The sequence below is a fragment of the Nicotiana attenuata genome, unplaced genomic scaffold (assembly GCF_001879085.1).
Source record: "Nicotiana attenuata strain UT unplaced genomic scaffold, NIATTr2, whole genome shotgun sequence".
Classification (NCBI taxonomy): Eukaryota; Viridiplantae; Streptophyta; class Magnoliopsida; order Solanales; family Solanaceae; genus Nicotiana; species Nicotiana attenuata.
The window spans coordinates 69,137-95,234 of record NW_017674474.1 but is presented as its reverse complement, the minus strand read 5'-3'; the positions used below and the strand labels follow the sequence as shown (position 1 = coordinate 95,234).

At 37.1% G+C, this 26,098-nt stretch overlaps 2 protein-coding genes across 2 annotated transcripts; one reads left to right on the top strand and one right to left on the bottom strand.

The window, feature by feature from the left end:
• Positions 1-12,797: 12,797 nt before the first annotated feature.
• Positions 12,798-13,850, bottom strand: LOC109218730. The gene has a single exon (XM_019383103.1). It carries the CDS (start codon positions 13,848-13,850, stop codon positions 12,798-12,800), a length of 1,053 nt encoding a protein of 350 aa, XP_019238648.1.
• Positions 13,851-20,177: 6,327 nt separating this feature from the next.
• On the top strand, positions 20,178-25,752 carry LOC109218729 (uncharacterized mitochondrial protein AtMg00810-like). Its single transcript, XM_019383102.1, has 3 exons — positions 20,178-20,800; positions 20,935-21,304; positions 25,675-25,752. The coding sequence occupies exons 1-3, from the start codon at positions 20,178-20,180 to the stop codon at positions 25,750-25,752; spliced, it is 1,071 nt and encodes a 356-aa protein (XP_019238647.1).
• Positions 25,753-26,098: the final 346 nt, after the last annotated feature.

Genomic DNA, 26,098 nt, shown 5'->3' with positions numbered 1-26,098 from the left:
ACACATAGCAGTTAAGGCTCAAATAGGCCCCCTCATTCAAAGCAGAAATTATTTAGCATGACTTACAAGTACTGGTTAGGTCTATAATTAAACTTACGTAAAGGGGGTGGCTGGTTTATTACATATTTTCAGATAAGAAGTCTGAATTAGGCCTGCCTGCTGATTGTAATTATTAAAGACTGGTGTAATTAATTGATTACCTAATGGTTTGCCTAGGTGAAACCTATAGGCATGATATCTAACAAGGTCAAACATACTGAATTTAAATAAGATTACTGAATTTAGAAATAAACCAATTCTGCGGATGTTAACAACATTATTACTGATTTTAGAGATTGCGGATGAATCAGATTTAAACGATTGCTCCTATAGGCATGAATTCTAAGCATTATTGATTTTAAAACGGTTATGTAAATGTAGGAATCCTATGAGCATGGTATCTAGGATGCAATTGATTATTCTTTAACCTATGGATTGTTTGCCTAATGACATGTGTATGTGCAGAAGTGCAGAAAACTTATAATCACGATTTCTATATGCAGAAGTGCAGAAACTTATAGACATGATTTCTAATGAAATGCATAACTTATAGACAGGATTTCTAATGCAGTAGTGAAACAACTTATAGGCAGGATTTCTAATGCCGTAATGAAACAACTTATAGGCAGGATTTCTATGTGTAGATGCATAAGCGAAAAACAGGCTGTGATTGCAGAAATAAATACCTAAAGCATGATGTCTACCCACGTGCATAACATGAGTGACCCTCCCCTTTTCACTATATACCCCCATAAGTTATTACAAATTATTACAACCCGAATGAATCAAAAAAAAAATTACATTAGAAATTAAAGTTCCAACCAAGGAGAGCCTAATTCAGACTCATAGTCTAAAACATGAGAAAACCAACTTTCAAAGATCAGATTTCCAAAGCCTTTCTCATCCTTTGGATGTGTCAAAGTTCCAAGGAGCTTCATGAACTCCAAGCAATGCTCACACCCAATTACATTTGCAGGATCAGATTATAGTGCAGTGTGGAAGGGCCAGCCCTCAAATGTCCAAGTTCAGAGGAAACTCAAGGTCCCCAAGGCAAGGCTCATAGGAGGGGGGCAGAACTTAGAGTCTAAGAATAAGTGTAAGTGCAATAGAGGGGGAATTAGGGAAAGCCATGACAAAACTAGTGGTCATGCCCAGCAATTAGGATGCTGGCACACCCCTGATCAGCCTGTCAGCTTGAGTTTGGGAGTTAGAACCTATTGAAGGTCAGGTTCAGACCCGGGCAGCAATTTGGATGCTGCCAGGCCATGAACTTTAACTCAGCACACATAGGGGAATAGGGGTATGGGGATTTTATAGCAAGCAGTTAACATAAAAGAAAGAACATGCTTAATACAGAGTATAAACAACAAAGTAAACCAGAACATGGCAACTGTAAAGTAAACACATAGGGGAGGAGCTGAAATTAAATTGGGACATACCAGTTTTAGAGAAAACGGGTAAGTAAAACAGCAGCCTTGAAAACCCAAATTGCAAAGCAGTATAAAAGTCTCAGCAGAGAGTAGAGAGTTTGAAAAAGTATTGTGATTGAAAATTCAAAGTTCTAGAGTTGTAAAGTTTTTCAAAGCTTAAAACTTAAAGCCTCTGTCAATGCAGAAGGGTCGAGCCCTTTTTATAGTGTAGCAATTAAGCAAGAAAAGGGTAAGGAAATATCATTGTGATCAGTCTCCCTTTAGTTAAGGGATTCTGATTTCAAACGGGCAAAACAATTATGGAAAGGGATTTTAAAATATTTTCCTAGTAGTATAATAAAGGTTAAGTACATAGAAGCTATTTAAGGCAACCAACTAACAGTACACGGTTTGTAAAAAAGGGAATGGGAATCAAACAGTAAAAATTAAAAATTCAGACCTTTACTCGAATGAATCAAGTCAAGAAAAAGGGGTAAAGAAAGATTCAATTAAGGAAAACCAGTAACAATCAAGTGAACACAATTAAAGAAATCCAGAATCAATCAATAGTTGGCAAAGCCTTTTTTGAAAGAAGAGTTATCATATATAAACACACAAACATGTAAATCAAGAAGAGATTGTCAAGTTATTTGAAAAAGAATTTTAATCAAAGAGAAGTTCAGAAACATGGGCAAAAGATACAGGCTCCACCTGCAGACTCATAGTGAGTCTGAGAGACAGGGTCCCAATATGGAATCCTGACTCGAACACAAAACATAAATCGTCAAAAAGGAAACCCCCAAATCCTAGGGTTTCACGATTGACTCAGACATGGAGGTGAGAAAACAAGCCATTTGTGTCAGAGTCTCAACACAACAGATATGGGAGCATGCTTGAACGACAAAGGAAGAAAAATTATGAAGAACATACTTGAGGAAACTCCGAATCTAAACGAGTTCAGAAGAAGGAAATAATACAACTTGAACACAAGTAGGTGAAGCATGTAAGGACATAAACAGAGTCACAAAATCAAATAACTTTAACGGTAGGCACATATAGTAGAAGAGTAGTGAAAACATAGCAGAGATTAACATGAGTAGAAAAGAAGAGGTAAAAAAAATACATGCATAAAAGAAATCATACGAACAAGGCATAAACAAACACACATAAAGCAAAGAAGAAAAAGAATCAGAAAGATTTTTTCAAAAATCCTTGCAGAAACCCTAAAAATCAGAGAGAAACTATTTTTGACAAAACTTTTGGGGAAAACACTCTAGATGGCAAGAAAAGCATAGACATAGTACAGATCTGAACAAATAACGGTGAAAGAACCTCGAATGGTTTAGGGTTTCGGAGAAACCCTAGAAATGAGAAAGGCTTGGAGACATGTCCGATCTTGAGTCGGAGAGGTCAAGAATCAGGCTCCTGAGTCTCGAATGTGCCGGAGCATGGCCGGAGAAGCCATGGAATCAAAGGTCGGAGAAGATCGGAGGGAGAAACATCGAAGTCATCCTTCCAGACCTTGAACACCCTAAGTCTAATGGTGGAGAGGGTGGGTAGAGACCATCCATGGCCTGGGAAGCCATGGATTCCGGTGAAAATCCGATGAAAGAAGGTGGGAGGAGGCTAGGGTTTCGGAGAGTTGTTGAGAGGATTTGAGAGTGTTTTGGGGTTTCAGGGCAGCGGGTCCGGTGAGAATGAGGGGGAGTAGGGTAGGTTGTTAGGTTAATTAGGGAAGGGTGAATTCTGACCGTTGATCTCGAGTGGTCAACGGTCCAGATTTAAGTGGGCAGGTGGGGAACGGGTTGGGTCGTTTGGAATTGGGTCGTAGGTTGGGTCCAAATCGGAACTGGTCTGGTTTAATTGGGAAGAATTGGGTCGAATAAGGGCTAAAATTGAAACAAAAATGGCGCTGTAATTGAAATGAAAATGGGGCTAAATGTTAAATAGCCAGTTTCACCCTTTTATTTATAAAAAATAGTAAAAATGTTTTTAAAAACTAATTAAAAATAATGAAACAATTAATAATGTATAAACATTAATTTAAAAATACTGGACCCAATTTTATAATTATATAATGCTATTAATGCTACAATAGGCTAAAATTGCAATTGCATGTAATTTAGCTTAGAAAATGCCAAATAAATTTGTAAAAAAATATACAAAAATCACCTTAAATATATTTTGATATATAAATATGAGAATAAAATAGGTTATTCACCAATATTGATAGTTTTGGAAATAATTACTAATTTTGTATTGCTAATGTGGACAATAGATTAATTTTGAAAATCTTTAAAAAGTTTGGAAAACTACCAAAACACTTAGGTATGATTATGTATGCATATATATGCTATTTTGAAAGTATTTTGTATATAAAAATTATATAGGAAAAAATCGGGTATCAACAGCATCTGGATAGCTCCCCTAAGATCCCCATCAGAAATACCAGAACCGGGAGCTGGGGCTGGAGGCGGAACAGGAATATCAGTGGGAGGGATAGTAGCACCCTCAACAGATGTAGAAACTATTGTAGAGGAACCGGCAGTGTAGTAGTTGGGGGAATGTCCTCATCCCTCGGGTTCTCACCCGCATCATCAATTTCGAAATCGACTGTCGCTCTTGGGGCAACATTGGCTCCTTGACCAGTTCTTGCTTTCTTCTTAGGTGCCATGTACTGAAAGATAAAGGAATGCACTAGTTAGAGGAGGAATAATTTCATAACAAGTTTTGCCGCGCGATCCAGAATATCAAAGAAGGGTGTTATTCCTAAATACCCAAGTAGCCTCCAACTTATAGATATGGTCGACTTAACACTGATAAGAAGGACTCTACTAGATACAGCTCCGAGACATCCTAGGACACTTTAAAACCTTAGGCTCTAATACCAAGTTTGTCACGCCTCAACCTCGGGAGGCGTGACCGGCGCTCAATCGAGTGAACCCGACTGAGCAAGCCTCTTTGGACACTCTCTACCCAATTCACTATGATCAAGAAACCATGCTTTCATTTAATTAGATAGTAGGAAAGATCGTACACATGACATTGCTAGTTTATTTTATATTACAACCCTTAAACCATAGTTAAGTCTCCAAAATTTCATACAGTTACAGCTTAAAGGAACAAGAGTTTAGAATTACAACACAGTTCATTGACCCATCCAACACCCGTATATAACCCACACAAACGTCTACGGAGCCTCTAAAGATACAAAATAAAGTTAAGATAATGCCGGCAACAAGGCCCTGACTATACCTCAAAAGTGGTAATTTATAACAAAAGATATACTGCATAACCCCTGGAAGGAAAGGGGCTCACCAAGATTGCTGAGAGGAGGATGCTCCGCTACCTATGATCGGCACTGTCTGCTATGGAACCACCTATATCCATTCGAAGATGTAGCGCCCCCGGCAAAAGGGACGTTAGTACCATGGAATAGTACTAGTATGTATAACTAAACACCTTCTCATTAGAAAGAACTAACATACAAGAATAAAGAAATCATAAGTATCAACAAAATCTTTAAACAATCACCACATCATCAAATAAAAGGAATCACATAGCTTTCACATAATTTACATAGCTTTAGGTTGGGACATTTAACACTGTTGCATCATCAGTCACAATAACACCGCTTGCTTGCGCGAGTCTGATCATGACCCGATCAGCTAGGTTGCCTCATTTGAGACATGTATCTCAGTCACAATTTCATTCTCACTTTCCGGTTTCAACATCAGCACAATACCACCATGTGTGCGGCATGGCATCCGATCATGGCCCGATCGGCTAGGCCATCTTACCAAGACGTTTTTCCTTTTTCATCAATCATCTCATTTCAATCTTTATTTTCACATATATTACTTCATCGGCACTTGGGGCCACAATCATCACATCATACTTGGCACTAGGCCGCATTTCATAACTCAAACTCTTTTCCCCCACATTTCACATCATTTCCACTTTCAACATTAACCTTGCGATTTAAGATAATAGGCACATACAAGAGCAATTCAAGTTGTAAGCATCGGGGGGGGGGGGGGATTTCACATAGTTTGGCATAACAATCTCAATTTAAACTTGACTTGAAGTCTAGGCATTTTAGCACATGGTTCACATTCTTCACACATCCTCAATTTTCCAAGAATAGCATATTGAACACATTGGGACACAGCCTCCACATATATCTTTGCAACACCAATTCATTTGAAATAACAAGCAATACATCAATCAAATTTCGGACTTACAACATTTGTATGGACCTCAAAGGAGCTCAATTTCTAAGAAGAGGAGGTTTTAGCCATACATACCTCAATAGAGCTTTCCTTAAATTCTTACAAAATTCCGGAACTCTTAGCAACTTCGATCTATTCTATGAGAATTACAAGTTGAACTAAAAATTAGAGAGATGATCAAGATTCTAGCTCATTTGAGTATATTATCAAGCACTAAGTGTGCATTATGACTTTTAGACTTTTTTGTGAAAGATTTTATCATCCTACACCCCATTTGTTATATTCTTAGCTCACAATCTCCCCTTACCCTTTTATCATACATGTATGCAAGATAATCAATCCTTATACCCATAAACCCACTAGTTAATTACTTATTTTAATAGGAATTTCGAAATCAAAGGTTAGGGCACAAGTTCTTACCTCTTAGGTTGAAGGCTTAGCAACTTTACTTGATAATCTTCAAAGATATGGGCAAGGGTTGAATGGGGACTTGGTGAGGATCACTTCCTCTCTCTAGAATTCTTTCTCTCACTCTAAATGTAGTAGAAAATAGCACAAAAAGGTCTAATGGTGTGTTTTAGTGAGATGGGGTCGGGTTTTAAAAGTTAGCAAATAGGAGCCCCGAGTCAATCTGCGGTCGCATATGCGACCGCATAACAGATATGCGGCCCGCAAAAGGGACCGCAAAAATAGCCCTCAAGATTTGAACATTCTGCCCGGGTATGCGACCGAAATGCGGTCAGCGTACCTATTTTGCGGTCGCATAATGCACCGCATAACTGCCCTTCGAAAAAATCACAAGGAGGTTATGCGATGACTATGCGGCCCGCATATCGATTATGCGATCGCATAATTGGCCGCATAGTTGTCCCCAAATTAGCCAACAGTCTGCCTCACTCTGCGGCAGTTATGCGGCCCGTATTGCTATTATGCGGTCGCATAATGGGCCACAGAAATGCACTCTTCTAAAAAACATTTTTCCTTAACCTTTTAATGCACAGATCAATCAAAAGGTCCGAACACATATTCCTAACTTGGCACTACGAAATTTCGGGTTTTTGAGTAAACTTTCACGGGGCCATACATCCTCCCCCACTTAATATCATTCGTCCTCGAATGAGGTTAGCCTGTCGAGGCAGCGACCTGGGAGTCCAAGTCCGATATGCGGAGCCGTTATCCTCATCTTTTCACCGACTCAGGTACTTTTCTATGTCCGTTCGAGGACGAACGGTTATTTTAGAGGTGGAGAATGTGATGACCCTAAAGGTCATCTCTTGTTTTAGAAGTCAAAGCTGTTTTCCAAGGCCTTGAAAACCTCTTTTTGTCTCACCTCGATTTGCGCGCGCAGTCCGGACGCGTTTCCGTAAAGCATTAATGTAAAATTTTAGAAAAATAATGAAATTGACCTTTAAAATTTATTAAAGTTGACTTTGATCAACATTCTTGGTAAACGGACCCGGACCCGTGATCCGACAGTCCCGTAGGGTCCGTAGTAAAATATAGAACTTGGGCGTATGCCCGGAATCGAATTCCGAGGTCCCAAGCCCGAGAAAAGAATTTTTAAAGAAAATTATTTGCTAGAAAATATAAAGGCTTTTTGGAAAGAATGATGCGTGTTCTTGATGGTATCGGACCCGTATGTTGGTTCCGGAGTCCGGTACAGGTTTAAAATAACAAATAAGTTGAGTTTGTAAAATTTGTTAAGAATCGGAGTTGATTTGGTACAAATCGAACCATTAGTTGAGAAAATGGAAATTTTAATGTTCTTGAAGAATTTCATGAATTTGAGGTTAATTTCGTAGTTGTTGATGTTATTTTGATGAGTTGATCGCACGAGCAAGTCCGTATGATGTTTTTAGACTTGCGTGCATGTTTGGATTGGAGCCCCGAGGGCTCGGGTGAGTTTTGGATAGAATTGGACTTAGGAAAATTTCAGCTGGTGTCTGGTATTTTTGCCCAGGCCTCTAATCTCGCAATTGCGAGATCAGGCTTCGCAATTGCGAAGTGGTCAGGCTTGGGAAATGCGACCACAATGTTGCAAATGCGAACCAAGCCTGGGCAGGCCCTCTTCACAAATGCGAACAAAGGCTGGGAATTGCGAAGCCCAGCCATCGCAAATGCGACACTATCCTTCGCAATTGCGAAGATGATAGGTTTCCAAAGGGTTCGCAATTGCGAACCCCTGGTCGCAATTGCGACATCTAAGACCTGTAAATGGGATTTTTGACGGGATTTCATCCATTTTTCAATCTCTTTCAAACCCTAAACTCTCTTGGGCAATTTTCCAAAGAAAGATTCTTCTCCAAATCATTAGTAAGTAATTTCTAACTTATTTCCTTCAATCTATAACATCTTTTTACATGATTTCATTTCAAAATCAAGGGTTGTTCATGGGAAATTGGGTGATTTTGGGTAGAAGTTAGGTTTTTCAAATTTTGGGGATTTGGACCTCGATTTGAGGTCTGATTTCAAAACTAATTACATATTTGAGTTCGTGAGTGAATGGGTAATCGGGTTTTGGCTCGAACTTCGAGTTTTGACCAAGCGGGCCCGGGGTCGGGTTTTGACTTTTTGGGGAAAACATTGGGAAATTCATGTTCATGCATTAGAATTGGTTTAATTAGCATTTATTGATGTATTTGAATTAATTATGGCTAGATACGAGTGAATTGGTGGTGGAATCGAGAGGTAAAGAGGTGGTTGAGTGTTGAATAGCCCGTTGGCTTGAGGTAAGTATTTGGTCTAACCTTGACATGAGGGAATAGGAGTTCCCGACTTATGTGCTAAATGAAATATCATGTGTGCGGCGTATAAGTATGGTGACGAGTACCTATGCGCCACCAAATTCCATTTTTAGTGTGCTTTCCCTTCCCCGTTTTCTATTATACTATTTCTCGTCCTATTGGTTACCTGCTTAAACTGTTTCCATGCCTTAACTACTATTTGATCATAAATGTCCCCATGCCTTAATTACTACTTGATCATAAATGCTTACGTGCCTTAATTGCTACTTGATCACACATGTTCCATGCCTAATTGCTCATGTTAATTGTTGTTCTCTTCATTGAATTATTTAGTTGTTACATGTTAGTTGTTAATGTTTCCGTTGAGGTATTATTGGTTCCATAGCTTCATTTTATTATCCCGTTGGTTTATAATGATTCATTGGTGCCTTATGGTACATGTTGGTTGGTCTCACTGATTTGGTTTCATGAGTGAAGTTTGTAATCGTGGCGAAATTCCATTGTGTAGATGAAGTATAAGAATTGTGGAAATTGAGTTAACTTTGAAACATCTCGTGTTTATTCTTTGTGATTGGTGTTGATATATACATATGTTGGGATCGGGTTTCACACCACAACAGGAGGAATAAGGGAGATTTGTGATTGTCTGGTGGGATCGGGTTGCACACCGCAACAAGGTGGAATGGTGGGATCGGGTTGCGCGCCGCAACAAGGAGGAATAAGGGAGAATATTGATAGTGTTATTGTTGGAGATATTGATATTGTTATTGTGTATATGTTGGGATTGGTATGCGCACTGCATCAGTTATTGTTTGGGCATTTATTTCTGTCGAAGTTATCATTGAGGTGTTGAAATTCCCTAAGGACTGGTTATAGCTGAATACTAGTAGATTGGCTGAGTCCTGTGTTCCTTTAATGCAAATTCCGGTTATTTTTCTTTCGGTACTTCTTTTTATGTTATTATAAACTGCTGCAGGCTATATATTATCATGCCCCGTTGTAACCTCGTCACTACTTCGTCGAGGTTAGGCTCGGCACTTACCAGTACATGGGCTCGGTTGTAGTGATGCTACACTCTGCACTTCTTGTGCAGATCCCAGTGCTGGACCGTACGGACCGTAGATCGAGGTTGCTGCCTTCAGTCCAGTGGAGACCCTAGGTAGTCCTGCATGCGTCCGCAGGCCTTGGCGTCCCCTTCTATCTTGCTTTTATTCTGTTTTATCTACTTCTGAGACAGATTTATATTCTTCTTGTTCAGACCACTATTTGTAGTATTCGTAGACAGTCCGTGAAATTGTGACACCAGTTCTGGGTGGAGTGTTATCATGGATTTCGTATTAGTGCTAAATTAAGCTGTTAAATTCTATTCTTCCACATTTTGATTTTCCGCTGTTTTTCTTATATTGTTTGGTAGACTGTTAAAGATAAAGGAAAAAGGCAAAATAATCAGTAACGTTGGCTTGCCTAGCGGGTTCAATGTTAGGCGCCATCACAGTCCCGACGGTGGGAAATTCGGATCGTGATAGTTAGTTTTTCTAACATGAGGGAGAGACATGATAAACACAGTTGAGAAAAAGTTACGTGAAAAGAATTATCATTTGTTCATTTAGATCCTCGAATAAAACAATATGAACTTGAAGTTCATAAAAAGATAATTCATTTGCAATATATTGCAAAGCATGCCAGATGCATTTGCTGACCCAAAGAAAGTAACTATATTCTCATTGCAAATGCTCCTATTAAGTCCTAGAAGGACAAAGTCTATGGTACGCTTAAAGCGTATCGACAAACCGATTTTAAATAAACTTCTTGATAAAGAAGATGAGCAAATGATCATAATAAGGCAAGTGATCTAAAAGATCACATGACATAACAGTTCATAAAATCTCAGGAGAGATTCAGGTATCTGAATATATGTATGAAGAGGTCTCTATTTTATGTCTATAAAAAAATAAGGAGGTTGGAACCGATATAAAATGTTTGTCGACGACATCTATGATAACGCTAAATATATATATATATATATATATATATATATATATATATATATATATATATATATATATATGAGGATCTTAAGTCTAGAGAAACAATTCCGAATAGAATTGGTTTCATATTAAATACAGGTAGTTTTGAACATGTAGTTCAAATACTTGAATGTATAAAGTCAATGGTATGTGCAATCAGTTTTCAATATCTTACTTGTCTAGCATGATATGAAACTTGATATGCATCTAATTAAAGTCTATTATATGACTTAACTTATATGACAATCCTTGAAGGATTTAAATCGCTTGAAGCATATACAATTCTTGATCCTGAAGTACCATATCCTAAGTGCAATTTATGCACATATGTATATTGCTATAACTATACACATGATAATGTGATAGCGAGAATTTTTACCTCTATGGAGATATTGAAAAGGTCATTCCACGACATTATATGAAGACATTACATATCTATCGAGAAGGATTATTTCAAGGTGCAACATATTCATTGGAGTTAATATGGCTGATTTGTTTATCAAATCTCTACCAACAATCTTTTGAAGATGGTGCACAAGGTTAGCATGCGAAGGCTCAAAGATGTGAATTAATGCTCTCATCAGGGGAATTTAATACGAATTGTACTTTATTTCCGTTACAAGGTTTTGTCCCACTGGATTTTCCTTGCAAGGTTTTTAACGAAGCAACCAAAAGGCGTATTGTTAGATATGTTTGCTCTTTTTCCTTCTCTAGAATTTTTTTTCCCACTGGGTTTTATTTAGTTAAGGTTTTAACGAGGCACATTATATGTTGAATAGACATTCAAGGGGGAGTGTTATAAATAGAATTCTATTTAATGTGAATGTCTATATTTTAGAGAGATTTTAGGGTTTGTTACTTGGTGGCTAAGTCACTTTTCCCCTATAAATAGAGGAGTTCTATTCCATTGTAATTTATCCCAAATCAATAAGAATTCTCTCTCTACTTTTCTCTGTAATACTCTTCTTCTTTTATTGTTTTATAACAGTTTCTATATTTTTAAATGACAATATATTTGAAGACCATACTCAAATAGATTTTTGTGTCATTTGTGCTTCATTTTTCTTTTATGTCCAAAAATTATAGAAATAAAGAAATTATTCATGAAAATTAGGAAATCAAGCACATTAAAGTGACCTAATTTTAGATTGAGGGTAAATATCATTTAGCTTCTTATTTCTTGACCCATGTTTAAATGTAGCTTCTGATTTTTGTCAATCGTTTGGACACAGATATAGCCCAAATTTTCACAGAAACAGACGCACTGAAAATTTTCACACACATATATATAGGCATAGTGGAACTTTTCCAGACACATAATAATCCGATTTAGATGCAGTGGGTCGATCCATCACTGCATAAATGTATAATCAAGATAATAAAAAAAGAGGGGGAAAAATACTAACCAAAAAAAAAATATATATCTTGCCATGAATATTAATAATAAAAAGACCCATTTATTTTGCTTCTTTTGTTTTTTAATCCACCACCACAGTCAGGGATGTTCATAAAAACCCGAAAAACCGAACCAAACCGAAAACCAAACCAAATTGACCAAAAAAATCGATACTTTTTGGTTTGGTTTGGTTTTGGTTTTGAATTTTAAAAACCGATCAAATTTGGTTTGGTTTTGGTTTTAATCAGAAAAAAACCGAACCAAACCGACTATAGGAGTAGTTATTTCAAATTTATTATTACACCTATAAATATGTATATTGTTATACAAAGTTTCAAAAAATTTATGGTAAATGTTAATAGTTTGCACTTTTAATATAGTTCTTTACCTTTACATTCTAGTTTGATTGGTAGTTTTTTTTTGTTTAGTGTAAGAATTCATTTCGTGTTAAAAATAACATATTTTTAATTGAGTCCTTAAATTATTCATCACTATTTGATTCAATTATCATCAATATATCTTGGTAAATAATAGATTTCTCAAAGTGCGATTGATTTGATAGTGTTACATTGAAAATATGATCGCCGGAATATGTGTTTGGTAGTGTATGTCTTATATTTAAGAAAAAACCGACAAATAACCTAAAAAACCGACATAAACCGAATCGAGAAAAACCGACTTAATTGGTTTGGTTTGGTTCTAATATTTGAAAAACCGACTTACTTGGTTTGGTTGCTTTTTAGGGAAAAATCGATCCAAACCGAACCATGAACACCCCTAACCACAGTGTGTTGAGAAAATGGTACAGAATATAAGAAGAAATTAAAGTAATTCAAAGCAGAACATATGAAACTTTATATTTACTGTTCAAAGTGACTCTCTAAACCAGCTAGGAATATCATATGAACAAAAAACCAAAGAGAATAATACAAACTTTCTCATTCCACAACTCAAGACTTTATAATATCATTTTCATCTTCTCTGTTACTTGTACTCTTCCTCCCAGAACTTTGCCTGAAAATCCATTTCCACACTTTGTTTCCTTTGCCACTTCTTTTAATCCCTCTATCATATTCATTCACTGACATTCTACATGAACCACTGTGTGTAAAAACACCATTCCCACCTCTCAAATTACCAATAGAATGAACAAATCCATAGCCATTATCTGAACCATTACTTAGCCTCATACCAGCAGGAAAATCTTGTTTAGACTCTGATGATAAATCCAATTTTAAATCAATAAAAGCTGAATCATCCAAATCACTTTCTTTAACTGGAAATATACTTCTATTTTGAACAACACTATCTAATGTACCCTTAAATCCACTTTTTCTTGGTTCATCAGAATCCATTAATATACCGCCAGTAACATCAGATATTTTAGCACTTGAAAATCTGTAATCACTGCTTTCATCTGTATCATTAAATCCACCACCTCTTAAACTACACACTGATCTTGATCTTGAAACTGCTAAAGCATCAGAAACCCAAATTTCACTGCTCTCATCCAACTCATTATTACCATTTTCACAACCTTTTTTCTTTTTCTTCCTAAATAGCCTCTTAATTTTCCAAAATCCATTGCTGTTTTTCTTGATCTCTACACAACTGCTGCTGCTTCTCCTTAAAAGAATGACTTGTTCTGTTTTTTCCCTTTTGGTGGTTTGTTTCTTTGGTTGTAATTGTTGTGGGAGTTGATCAGTTTTGTCATTTTCCAATAAAAATGAAATCCTACCAACACTACCAACTTCAGCAGTGCATGATTTTCGATTATTATTATTTGAAGAAGAGGAATGATCAGAGCAAGAACAAGAAGAGAGTCTTTGCTCACCACATTCTGAGCAAACTAAGTTAACTAATTTTTCTTTAAGGCAAAAAGCACATATTCCAACAGAAGAAGAAGAAGGGTGTTTCTTACATGGCATATCTGATGAAACAGAATAGTTGAAATCTGAGAAACTATCATCAGTTTCAACAGCAGCTTTGCCTCTCTCTTTCATGGTTCTGAATTCTTGATTTTGCTATGAAAATATTGGCTTTCTTTAAAAAGAGAGGAAAAAAAAGTGACAGATAATATGTTTGAGGTATAGGAAATTGAAATGAAGTATAAAGTGTAGGTTTTTTTAGGTTGTAATATGACTTTTTAGAGCACTGAAAGAGGAATTAAAGGATGAAGACGTCCACTTTACGTTATCTTTTTCAAGAAACAGTAGTTATTGCAAAAGGGGAAGAGTGATGGAAAATAAAAGACTTTGTCCACTGCAAGGTATCATTGTGTAGGGAAAGAAAGTGAATCAAGACATTAATAAATTGAGTGAAGGAATGTACCAGGCTGTCTGGTAAATTCTTTTTATTATTATCATCTAAACTACTACTCCCTCCGAAAAGAATAACATATTTTTATAATTAAAAATAATTTAACTTTAAATTTTTAATTTTATCTATTTTATTCTTAATAAAAAAATTTTATAATCACATAAATATCATGATCCTACAAAATTTGTAGCCCTTAAACTTTTAAGACCACAAGTTTCAAAAATCTTCTTAAACTCCATGTCAAGTCAAACTACCTCGTCTAAATTGAAACGGAGAGAGTATATCTTTGCTTAAAATATTTATTAGGAAATACTTTCTCATTTAGTTAATTCCATTCAATGTTTAGTAGCATGCTCTGTTTTTCACTCAATATCTAGTTTTCTTGTTGCAGCAAAGTACTCCGTTCGTTCTATTTTATGTAATTATGTTTGATTAATCATGAAATTTAAGAAATAGATAAATATATTTTAAATTTGTAGTCTTAATTATATTACTATAATATTTGTGTGATTATAAAAAATTTGAAACTTTTCCTCTTAAATATGTCGAAACATTTGTGAATATAAAAGCTTGTCATTAAAAAAAAGTTAAATAAATTAAATTATTTTCATTTAGAAATAAGTCATTGTTTTTATAACCGACTAGAAAATATAGCCACAATAACTGAAAATTAGTCATAATAGTCAAATCTCTCTATAATAACCTCGTTTGTTCAGGTATTTTTTGGCTGCTATAGTGAAGTGTTGTTATAGATGATATATATTATAATATAATGCTCCCTCTGTTCCAGTTTATGTAACTTATTCCCTTTTTGGTCCGCTCCAAAAAGAATGACCTTTCTAAATTTGGAAACAATTTAACTTAAACTTCTAATTCTACCATTAATGAGAAGCTTTTATAACAACACAAATACTCTGGACCCCTTTTTGACTTGTTTAGGACCACAACTTCCAAAAGTCTTTATTTTTTCTTAAGTTCCGTGCCCAGTCAAATAGGTTCACATAAATTAAAATAGAGAGAATATAAAACTCGATTCCGATAAAAATTTGACTTTATACCGAATTACTACTATTATATAGTGATGATGTCGTATAGGTCTAGCTGTACTTGATTATTAAGTAGAGTCAACGATGTTAAGTTAAATGCTTGAACCCTTTACATAGCCCTAATTTTCAAAGAAAAGTGGTATCGCAACTCAAAAAGGATTTCGACAATGTAATGGAGTAATTGTGCATCATGTCAATAGCCTTTTCTTTGTTTCATCACATCTTCTGTAAAAGGAATAGTGTAAAAGTTAAGATTTGGGATGAGGTAGGGGAGGGATTGCATCAATCAATCTATCATAGAGGTCATGCATGCCGATTTCCCTATTACCAAACTTTTGTGCAAGAATTTTTTACCTCTTATTTCTACGCTTGTGTGAAGTAATAAAATCTTCACGGCGGATCTTTATATGGTTGGGACAATTCTCACAACTTGATTTAGCTTTTGGGGTTAAGTTGGACTCAAAATCCATTCTTATCATGGTATAAGAGCCATGTCTCAAAGTTGGCGCTAGGATAGATTATTCACTCTCCAGATGACAGGTCCGGCATACGGGAGGGTGATAAAATCCCACATGGAAGATAGACTGGGCTCTTTATAGTGAAAATAGCATGAGGTAGCTAGTTTTCGGACTGATAATTAAAAAAATAGTCAGCGTTTACAAAATCAGTAAAAAATAGTCACTATTTTATACGAAGATAAAATCTGGATAAAAATAACCTAGCTAAAACACGAAAAGTTCTAGCATAATATGCTGGATTATGGAGCTCATGCGTGTAAAGTTTCAGCATATTATGTTGGAAATCCAGCACATTATAAAACTCCAGAACATTATGTTGGAATCTCATATGTAGAAAAAATTAAATTCCAACATATTGTGTTGGAACTTTTTCGGATTCATAAGGGTGTTTTTGTTCAGATTTAATCTATACATGAAAAAATAGCTAAATTTCGATTATTTTTATAACTGTGACCATTTTTTGTTGGGCTTTTTGAATACACAGCCTCAGCCCAAAGCAGAAAACATAAGTCAGGCCCAGTTATTATGTATAGTTAGCAATAGCCATTACAACACTTAGCCAATTTATTTTGTAGCCATTGTATGTAATGTGTACTCAATTTGTAAGACCTCTAGACCGGATTACCGGGTTGATATAAATACATAAGGGCCCAGATGTATTAGGGGTCGTGCACTATTCAGTCATTTCTTTCTATTCTCTATGTTACTATCTGATGAGAAAGATCTAGAAGCCCTAAGCATCCATTAACTACTTCTTCCATTGTTACTCGATTCTTTCACTATTGACATGGTATCAGAGCAGTGAATCCGTTAGTCCTCATCTTTCTCTATCGACTGGTGTTATCCCATCGTTTTCTACCAAGTTTTGATTTTCATCGAGGATTCGTGATTTCTCTGATTTTCGGTAGAAGATTCATATCTGTGGCTTTGCTTTCTCCTTCTGTCATCGGTAGTGCAGTGGTGCTGGTCTGATTTGAGATTTTCTGGTGTTCATCAGAGTTTTATATGTTCTCCTTCGAACTAGGGTTTTGCTGTAGTTAATCGGAGTTTCGTCGGAGATATTGCTCTCATGTCCAGGCCTTTACTTCTCCAGGTCCCGAAGAAGGCTGGTATACCTATTCCTTATCTATGTTGTTGTACCTGAACTATTCATCATATTCTGTGGTTCTAGGTGTTGAGAATAACTGTCAATTGTTTGCAGGGTAAAATTCTCCTTTGAATTGTTGTGCAACTACATTTGCTACCATGACTGGTCCTATTGATTCTTCTACTGGTGTTAGTGGATCCTCTAAGTATACTCCAGATCCCTCCTCCCCTCTATTTTTTCTCTCTTCCGATGTTCCCGGAGTGTTTGTATCTGTTCCGTTTTCAGGAACTGGTTTTGGAGGTTGGAGACATAGTATGATAGTATCCTTGTCTGCTAGAAACAAAATAGGGTTCATTGATGGGTCTTGTGTTAAGCCTGGTTTAACTTTATCTGAGTATAGACAGTGGGATAGATGCAATAATATGGTTATATCGTGGATGGCTAGTTCATTGTCTCCGGACATAGTTGAAAGTGTCCAATATTCTGAGACAGCTGAAAGTATTTGGAAACAATTGAATAGTAGATATGGTAGTGTAAATAGGACCAAAGTATTTGAATTAAAGAGAGAGCTTCTACTTATCAAGGCTCTCTAGACATTGCTTCATACTTTAACAAATTTAAGAAAATACAGGATGAATTGGGGATAATGTGCAGTAGTCATGCAAACTCATGCATTTGTGCTACTAAAGAGGGTCTTCAAAAGGAGAAAGAAAAGGACAAAGTTCATCAATTTCTTATGGGACTTAATGAAGTATACGTAGGTGTTAGAAGCAATCTGTTGATGATGCAACCCTTACCATCTCTGGATGATGTTTACAACATTCTTCTCCAAGATGAAAATCAGAGGCAAATTAGTCCAACTCTTCTATTTGCTTATGAGTCAGCTTCATTTAATGTCAATTCTGGTACAGATAAGTTTTTTTAGCCTCAACCTAATATTCAATTTCAGGGACGGCAAAGACAGTTCAATCAAAGAGTAAATTTTGATCAATCTAAAGCTAGTACCTTTTGCAAATATTGTAAAAAACCTGGGCACTCAATTGATAAGTGTTACAAACTTAATGGGTTTTCTCCCAACTTCAAGTTTATCAAAGGAAGAAAAACAGCTGCAAATGTGGTCATAGATTCTGATTCTTCTGCTCCTGAGCATCTTACTCTCAATCAGACACCTCTTCATGTTGCTGCAACTACTAATCATGGTTCTATAGTACCTGGTCTCACAAAACAGCAGTACTCTCAGCTGATCTCACTGCTCCAGCAAACTAATGTCTCTGATTGTGGGCCTTAACTCAACATCATCAGTTCTGCCAATTTTGCTAGTACACTACCGCCTAAGAATGTAGTTTATACTTTCAATTCTACTTTGCTGAGTAAATCAGATTCTCTGACTTGGATAATTGATTCTGGTGCATCCGATCATATGACTTCTAATAAAGACTTCCTTATTATCATTACTCCACTACCTGTTCCCTTTCTTGTCTCTCTTCCAAATGGTTATAAAGTTAAGGTTACCTGCACTGGTTCTTTTGTCTTGACTGAATCTATCATTCTTCAAAATGTTCTTTACCTTCCTTCTTTTAAGCATAATCTAATTCCGTACATAAGATTACAGAATAATTTGATTGCATAGTTCAGTTTACCAGACTTTCATGCATCATACAGGGCCCTTCTTTGAAGAAGCCTCTGGATCTTGGTAAACTGGACACTGGACTGTACAAGTTTGTGTGGGAGAAACCTTTCCAAAATCAGACTACTTTGTCAAATGTCTACAGCAGGTTGTCATCCATGTGTGATTCTAGTTCTTTTCCTTGTTCTGTACATACTGTCTCTTCCACCTGTAATAAAGCTGCTATGAATAACAATGATATTTTTTGGCATCATAGGCTTGCTCATGTTCCTTTTGCTAAGATGAACATTATCCCTGAAATATCTTTTGTTATTTCATCTACACAGTCTTTTCCATGCACTATTTGCCCAATGGCTAGGAAAACTAGGCTACCATTTCCCGATAGTTCTATTCATAGTTCTAAACCTTTTGAACTTATCCATGTTGACACTTGGGGGCCATATCACACTCCTACCTATTCCGGTTCTAAATACTTTCTTACCATTGTGGATGATTTTTCTAGAAGTACATGGACCCATTTAATGGGGTCTAAGAGTAATGCTTTTTCCCTTTTGATAGCTTTCATTACAATGGTTAAAATCAATTTTATGTTACCATCAAGAAATAAGATCTGATAATGCTTTAGAACTGTGGGCTAGTAATGCTGAAATTGCTTTTTTTTTCTAACCAGGGGATTGTTCATCAAACTAGTTGTCCCCACACACCTCAACAAAATGGTGTGGTAGAACGAAAATATAGAACCTTGCTTGAAGCATCTCGAGCCTTACTTTTTCAATCAAAGGTTCCAATAAGGTTCTAGGGTGACTGCTTAGTTACAGCCACTTACATTATAAACAGACTTCCCTCTCCATTACTTCACAACAAATCCCCCTATGAGTTGTTGTTTGGCAAGGCACCAAGTTACTCTCATTTGAGGACTTTTGGATGTCTTTGTTATGCTATTGTCCCAATTCCACATAGAGATAAACTAAAGCCTAGAGCCATGCTTTGTGTCTTCCTTGGCTATCCTTTTGCAAAGAAGGGTAATAAATTGTACAACTTGCAGTCTCGATAATGCTTTGTTTCCAGAGATGTTCTCTTCCATGAACATCATTTTCTTTATTCCCCTGACTTTCATTTTCCAGAAATCATGGAACCAACAACTTCCAAGCTTCCAGTTACTCCCGATCGTCCCTTTTCCCTTGATGATTCTCCTTCCGTTCCTTCATTTGTCATTTCTACTGATAATTCTCCTCTCTTTAGTCAAGTTGTGTCCCATTCTTCTCCTCTTCCGGTTTCATCTTCTCCTACTCAACCTGTTAATTCCAATTCCTTACTTGATTGTTCCCCTCCTTCCCTTTCCTCTTCTTTTAGTCCTGACACTGTTACTCCTTCCTCATCAACTCATTTCTCTTCCATAACTCCCAGAAAATCTGAAGACTTCATACCCAACCTTCTTATTTGAAGGATTACATATGTCAACTTCCTACTTCCTTTTCTGGTTCTATTAATTAGTAAGTGGACTTTGAACCTTATACTTATTCTCAAGCAGCCCCTATTCCATCCTGGCAGGATGCCATGACTAGAGACTTTGAAGCTCTATAATCCAATAATACTTGGGACATCGTTGAACTCCCTAAGGAAAAGAAACCTATTGGTTGCAAATGGGTCTATAAAATCAAACATAAGGCTAATGGTGAAGTAGAAAGATATAAGGCTAGGCTTGTGATTAGGGGGACACACAAGTTGAAGGGATGGATTTCAATGAGACCTTTTCTCCCATGGTGAAGCTTTCCACTATTAAGTGCCTAATTGCAGTGGTTGTTAAAAAGAATTGGCCCTTGTTTCAACTTGATGCTAACAATGATTTCCTTCATGGTGATTTAGATGAAGAAGTTTATATGAAGTTACCTCCTAGTCTCTCTGTCTCTTCTTCCCCTTCTATTCATTTGGTTTGCAAGTTGAAGAAGTCTCTTTATGGGTTGAGACAAGCTTTGTCTCAAGCTCTTTATTCTAAGGAATATCATCATTCTCTTAATGACTACTCCTTGTTTATCAAGGGGTCTCCTAGTCATTTGGTGATCTTAGCAGTCTACGTTGATGATATTATTCTTATAGGTGATGATTTGAATGAAATATCAGACTTGAAACAATTTCTGGACAATGAGTTTAAAATCAAAGATTTAGGTTCTTTGCATTACTTTTTAGGCATTGAAGTTTCTGCTTTGCCTAATGGTCTTCTCTTGAATCAAAAGAAGTTTGTCACTGATCTTCTAACGGAATATGACTGTTTGGAAGCTAGTTCTGTTGTCAGTCCTTTGGAGTTAAATAAAAAACTCAAGGCTAATGTTGCTGATCCTTTACCAAATCCTGAAAGGTATAGAAGTCTTGTTGGGAAGTTACTGTTTCTCACCCATACTCGTCCAGACATTTTTTTGGGGTTCAACATTTGAGCCAATTCTTACAAACCCCAAGGATTTCTCATATTCTTGTTGTTCTCCACCTTCTCAGGTATCTCAAGGGCACTGTTGATATTGGTCTCTTTTATTCTAACTCTGTTAATTTGTCTGTGAAAGCTTACTTTGACAGTGATTGGGCTGCATGTCCCGACACTCGTAAGTCTGTCACCGGTTTCTGCATTTTCCTAGGTGACAGTCTTATTGCATGGAAGTCTAAGAAGCAACCTGTGGTTTCCTTATCCTCCACTGAAGCTGAATATCGGGCACTGCGTAAGGTCGTGGCAAAGTTAGCATGGTTATCCAGATTATTGGTTGATCTTACTGTATGTGTTTCTTCTCCCATTTTTGTGTTTTGTGACAATATGGCAGCGATTCATATTGCTAGAAATCTGGTATTCTATGAGCGTACCAAAGACATCAAGGTCAGCTGTCATTTCATTTGCACCAAGTTAAGTGAAGGGTTGATCCAGCTGTTTCATGTCTCCACTACCAATCAACTTGCCGATCTGTTTACTAAATCCTTGCCCAGGGTCTGTCACGACCCTCAACCCAGACCCGGTCGTGATGGTGCCTCTCGTGAAGACAAGGCCAGCCGACACATTTCCAATTCGAAGTTAAATAGCTAAACAACAATAAAACAGGCTAAAACATGATTTAATAACGCTAAACAGCGAATAATATCATAACAATACGGAAGTACAATCCAAACACAGCCCAAACCGAGGTGTCACTAGTCAAGAGCATCTACTAAGTCTAAATACAACTGACAAGGTACGAAATGTACTCAGTACAGTCTAATAGAATGAAGAGAGGGAAAACAGTGCTGCGAACGCCGGCAGCTACCTTGCTAACTCCACTGACAACTGCTACCAAGCTCAGAAAATACCTGAATCTGCACACAAGGTGCAGGGAGTAAAGTGAGTACTCCAACTCAGTGAGTAATAATCATAAATAAAGACTGAGTGATAAAAAATCACGAATAGAGCATCAACATGCTATATAGAAGCAGTTTCAAAACCAGTAAGAGAAGCAATGAAGCTGTAAAATCCTTTAAAACATCTTAGCTCAGTTTAAACCCTTTTGAAAATACCTTTTTCAACAGTTACGCAAATGAATGCAGAACAACTAGTGCAGATAAGAGCAGAAATCTGCCCCTAAGGCACAAATACACAATTAAGCAAGTAAATGACAGGCAAATAAGAAAGATAAGCACATAAGGTTCACCCCTCGGGCACAATGTCAACAACTCCGCCCCTCGGGCAATATCTCAGAACGGTACCAGCCCCTCGGGCAATCACATAGAACAAAACCAGCCCCTCGGGCTATATCACACATCACACTGGGTACCCGCGCTCACTGGGGGTGTGCAGACTCCTGGAAGGGCCCCTTTCGGCCCAAGCGCAATATCAAGCCATCTCGTGGCATCATAAACAGGTCCTCGACCTCATATCAATATCAAGCCACCTCGTGGTGTACAATCTCAGGCCCTCGGCCTCATAATCAAATCAGTGTATCACTGCTGCGGCGCGTATCCCGATCCCAGAGATATGTATCACCGCTGCGGTGTGCAGCCCGATCCCAAAGATATCCTCACAATACAGGCCCTCGGCCTTACTCAGTCAAAAATCACATAAGCCTCTCGGGCAACAGTAAAACAGTATTTCTCAGCCCAAAACATCATTTAAATATTATTTGAGTATTAAACAGAGTATACATGGCTGAGTTTTGAAAACAATGGATATAACATGACTGAGTTCAAGTATAAAGTCAAAACAGTGACGAAACATCAACAACAATCCCCGAAGGGTTCAAATAATTGGCACGGAGCCCAAATATGCCATTCAGCCCGAATAATGATGATGGCAAATAGATTTCAATCAAATACGCGGTAAAATCATCAATCGGGACGGACCAAGTCACAATCCCCAATAGTGCACGACCCCACGCTCGTCATTAAGCGTGTGCCTCACCTCAATATAGCACTACGATGTGCAAATCCGGGGTTTCAAACCCTCAGAACATCATTTACAACACTTAATCACCTCGAACCGGCTACATCTCTAGCTCGCGATGCCTTTGCCCCTCGAATCGGCCTCCACGCGCGTCGAATCTATCTAAAATCAGAACGAGGACGTCAAAATATGCCAAGGGAACAAAGCCCAAGCGAAAACAATCAATAACGGGCACTAATCCCGAAATTAGCAAAACCCGAGCCCCGGGCCCACTTCTCGAAACTTAGAAACTTTCACATCAATAGAATCCTTATCCTTATACGAGTTCATACGTATCAAGAACATCAAATTCCGGCCACAAATGACCCTTCGAATCCCAAATCAAAAGTCCAATTTCTCAAGCCCTAGTTCTTCAAATTTTGGCTTGGTTTTTATGATTTTCTAGGTGGAATTCAAATAATAATCGAGTTTTAAGTCCAAAAATCTTACCACAAGTCGTTTCTGTGAGCATGTGATTTTTGCCTTGCACGAATTACTCCTACAGATTTCTTAGGTTTAGGATTTTTTCTTTTAATTGTTTAATTTGTAGGAATTAATTGCACAATTTTCGTGTTTATTTGCATTTTTACTGTGTGCATTTTTATTTAACATAGTTCATAAAAAATACAAAAAAATTCGCATTGCATTTGCATTTAGGATTTAATCTTATATATTTTAGATTAATTAGTAATTAGGATTTCACAAAAAATATAAAAATCACAAAAAATGAGTTATTTTTGCTTTGTTTAATTTTTAGCTTTGATTTTGGTTAGATTTCCTTTAAATTTGGTATTTAATCAATTGTGTCAATTATTAAATAAATTGGGTAGGTTAATTTAGTTTTTAGAATTAATTTAGACTTTTAAGCTTTAATTTGAAAAGAAAAAGAAAACAAAATCAAAAGAAAATTGAGTCTCTTATTTTGAAAGACCCAAATTTTGGGCCAATTTCTGATTTAACTCATCAGCCCAAACCAAATTCCCCAAAACCCAATGCTCACCGGTCAAGCCCAAATACACATTAACCCGGTCCAGCCCCCCCCCCCCCATCAACCAAACGACGTCGTTTCATCCAAAATAATCAGGACCGTCGAGGTAAGGAGATCCAACGGCCCTGAAGTGGGATATCATAAGTATAAAGCTGTCCGAACCAACCCCCCTACCCCTCAATCATCTCTCATACCACCCCTGTTATTTTCGGCGTAACGCCGCCTAGAACCACCGGCCTCCGCCCATCGGAAATCGCCTCACGGCGGTTCCGGTGGTCCAAATGACCCCACCTTCGCACCCTAGAACCCCCTTGACCTCCCCATTCCAAATCCCTGAACCTTAGCCCTCAAATCCCAGCCGGTGTCCTCGAATCTTCAATCGAAGAATTAGCCAAAACCCTAGTTTGTCTTATGGCCCTCAAATTAACACCCATGAACCACCTTTCTATTCTCTTTCCAACCCCCAAAACGATTTCCTTCGAATCATACCCAAATGGTTCGAATCTTGAATCGAAACTTTCCGGCCAAAACAGAAAGTTATCCAACTTGCACCAAATTCACACCCTACCTTCCCCTGACTCCTCTCTTCCTTAATCCCCAACCAGATTTCCTCAAATCCTCTTACATCTTCTCGAATTTCAAATCTTAGACTGGCAGAACCCTAGAAATCCGGGTCCCTTGATTTTTTCTAATTGCCTGAGTCTGGAGGTCAAGTCAAGTCTCGTAATAATGTGTTCGCCTGTTTTTGGATTAAAGAACACGCGTATACATTATTCCGGGGCTCGTGTTGGAGTTCAGTTGGTTCAACTTGCATAAGTAAGTTTTCTGTTTTGCTTCTTCTATTATTTGAATCTTATAATTAGTTTAAACTTTTGTTTAATCAATTCATGCAAGTTTCTGTAAGTTTCAGTTAATTTAGACTTGATTTAGGTCTGTTCATATTCATGTTAGGTTAGTTTAACTCGCAATAGGTCAGTTTTTAATTCATAAGTTGTCCATTGATTGATACCTGTTTATGGTCGGTCATGTTTTGATTGTTCGTTTAGTTTTTGGATTAGTTCAGGGTTAACCCTGTTTTATTGATTTTGATTGGTTAATGCAAGTGTTAGTTCTGGTTCTTTGATAATTCACTTTTATTGTTTAGTGCAATTAGTTTATTGTTAGTTGATAATTGGATAGTGGTGTGATTTAGGATTAATTTTAAGTCTCAATTAGCATTAATTGGATTCAATTTTAGAATTTTTGGAATCACTTTGGTTATAGCTGAACCTGTCAGTCCCTGTGAGTAGTTAACCATAGTTATTTGACCAAGTAAGAAGGATTGAGGTCAATTAGTATAGGTTGATAATTTCAGAATAAATAAAGGGTAGTTTAGGTACTTTAGTCAAGGAATCTTGTAGTAACTGAAATTGGAAACCCCTAGAACCTTCTAGATGGGGTTCCAATTAGAAATTCAAGAACTTAGTAACATAGCTTGGGCAATAAGTCAAAAATTTTAAGGACTAACTGGCTAAAAACAAAAGTCAGAAAAGGATTAAAGAGTAAAAATTAAAAGTTGAAGCAGCCCTAGTAACTTGCCTATAAAGGCACTGTTACTTAGAGCTGAAGGCAGAGGGGGGAGGAAGAAAAAAAAGAGGCATAAAAAAGACTGAAAAGTTTCTGCAACCCCAGGCAACGAAAACTCCAAAAATCACTATTCCATTGAAATTTTTAGGGTAGTTTGAAAGCTCTCAGTTCTGAATTAAAAATCCAGCTTATCTAAGGGTTGAAAATGGCTTGAATTTTCGGGTGTTTCTGTAATTGTGGTTTTCAGAAGGTCCTGGGGTCATTTCTGGGTTTATTTGAGTTTATCCAAGCTGGTTTTGGATTTTCACTGGTGACATTCATTTGAAATTGATTACTGGCTGCATAATGTCATTTCTGGGTTAGAAAATCATCCAAAGCTGCTGTTGATTGCTGTTGCTGACTTTTTCTCCTTCTTATTGTGATTCAAATCCCAGGTACAAGTCCTGAATCCATGACAATGTATGTCTAAATTTGAGCAATGAAACAGAAGCTTCACCTGCGTTTGTGCAAATTCGCTTGCTGCACCTGTTCTGATTCTGCATTTGTTCATAGTTAGTTTAGTTAAAATTGGAGTAATTGAGTGTTGTAATTAATTTGGACTGCTGGACTTTTAGAACTGCTTGATTGTCATTTGAGTAGCTAAATGTTTATGTGAGAAGTTGAGTGCATAG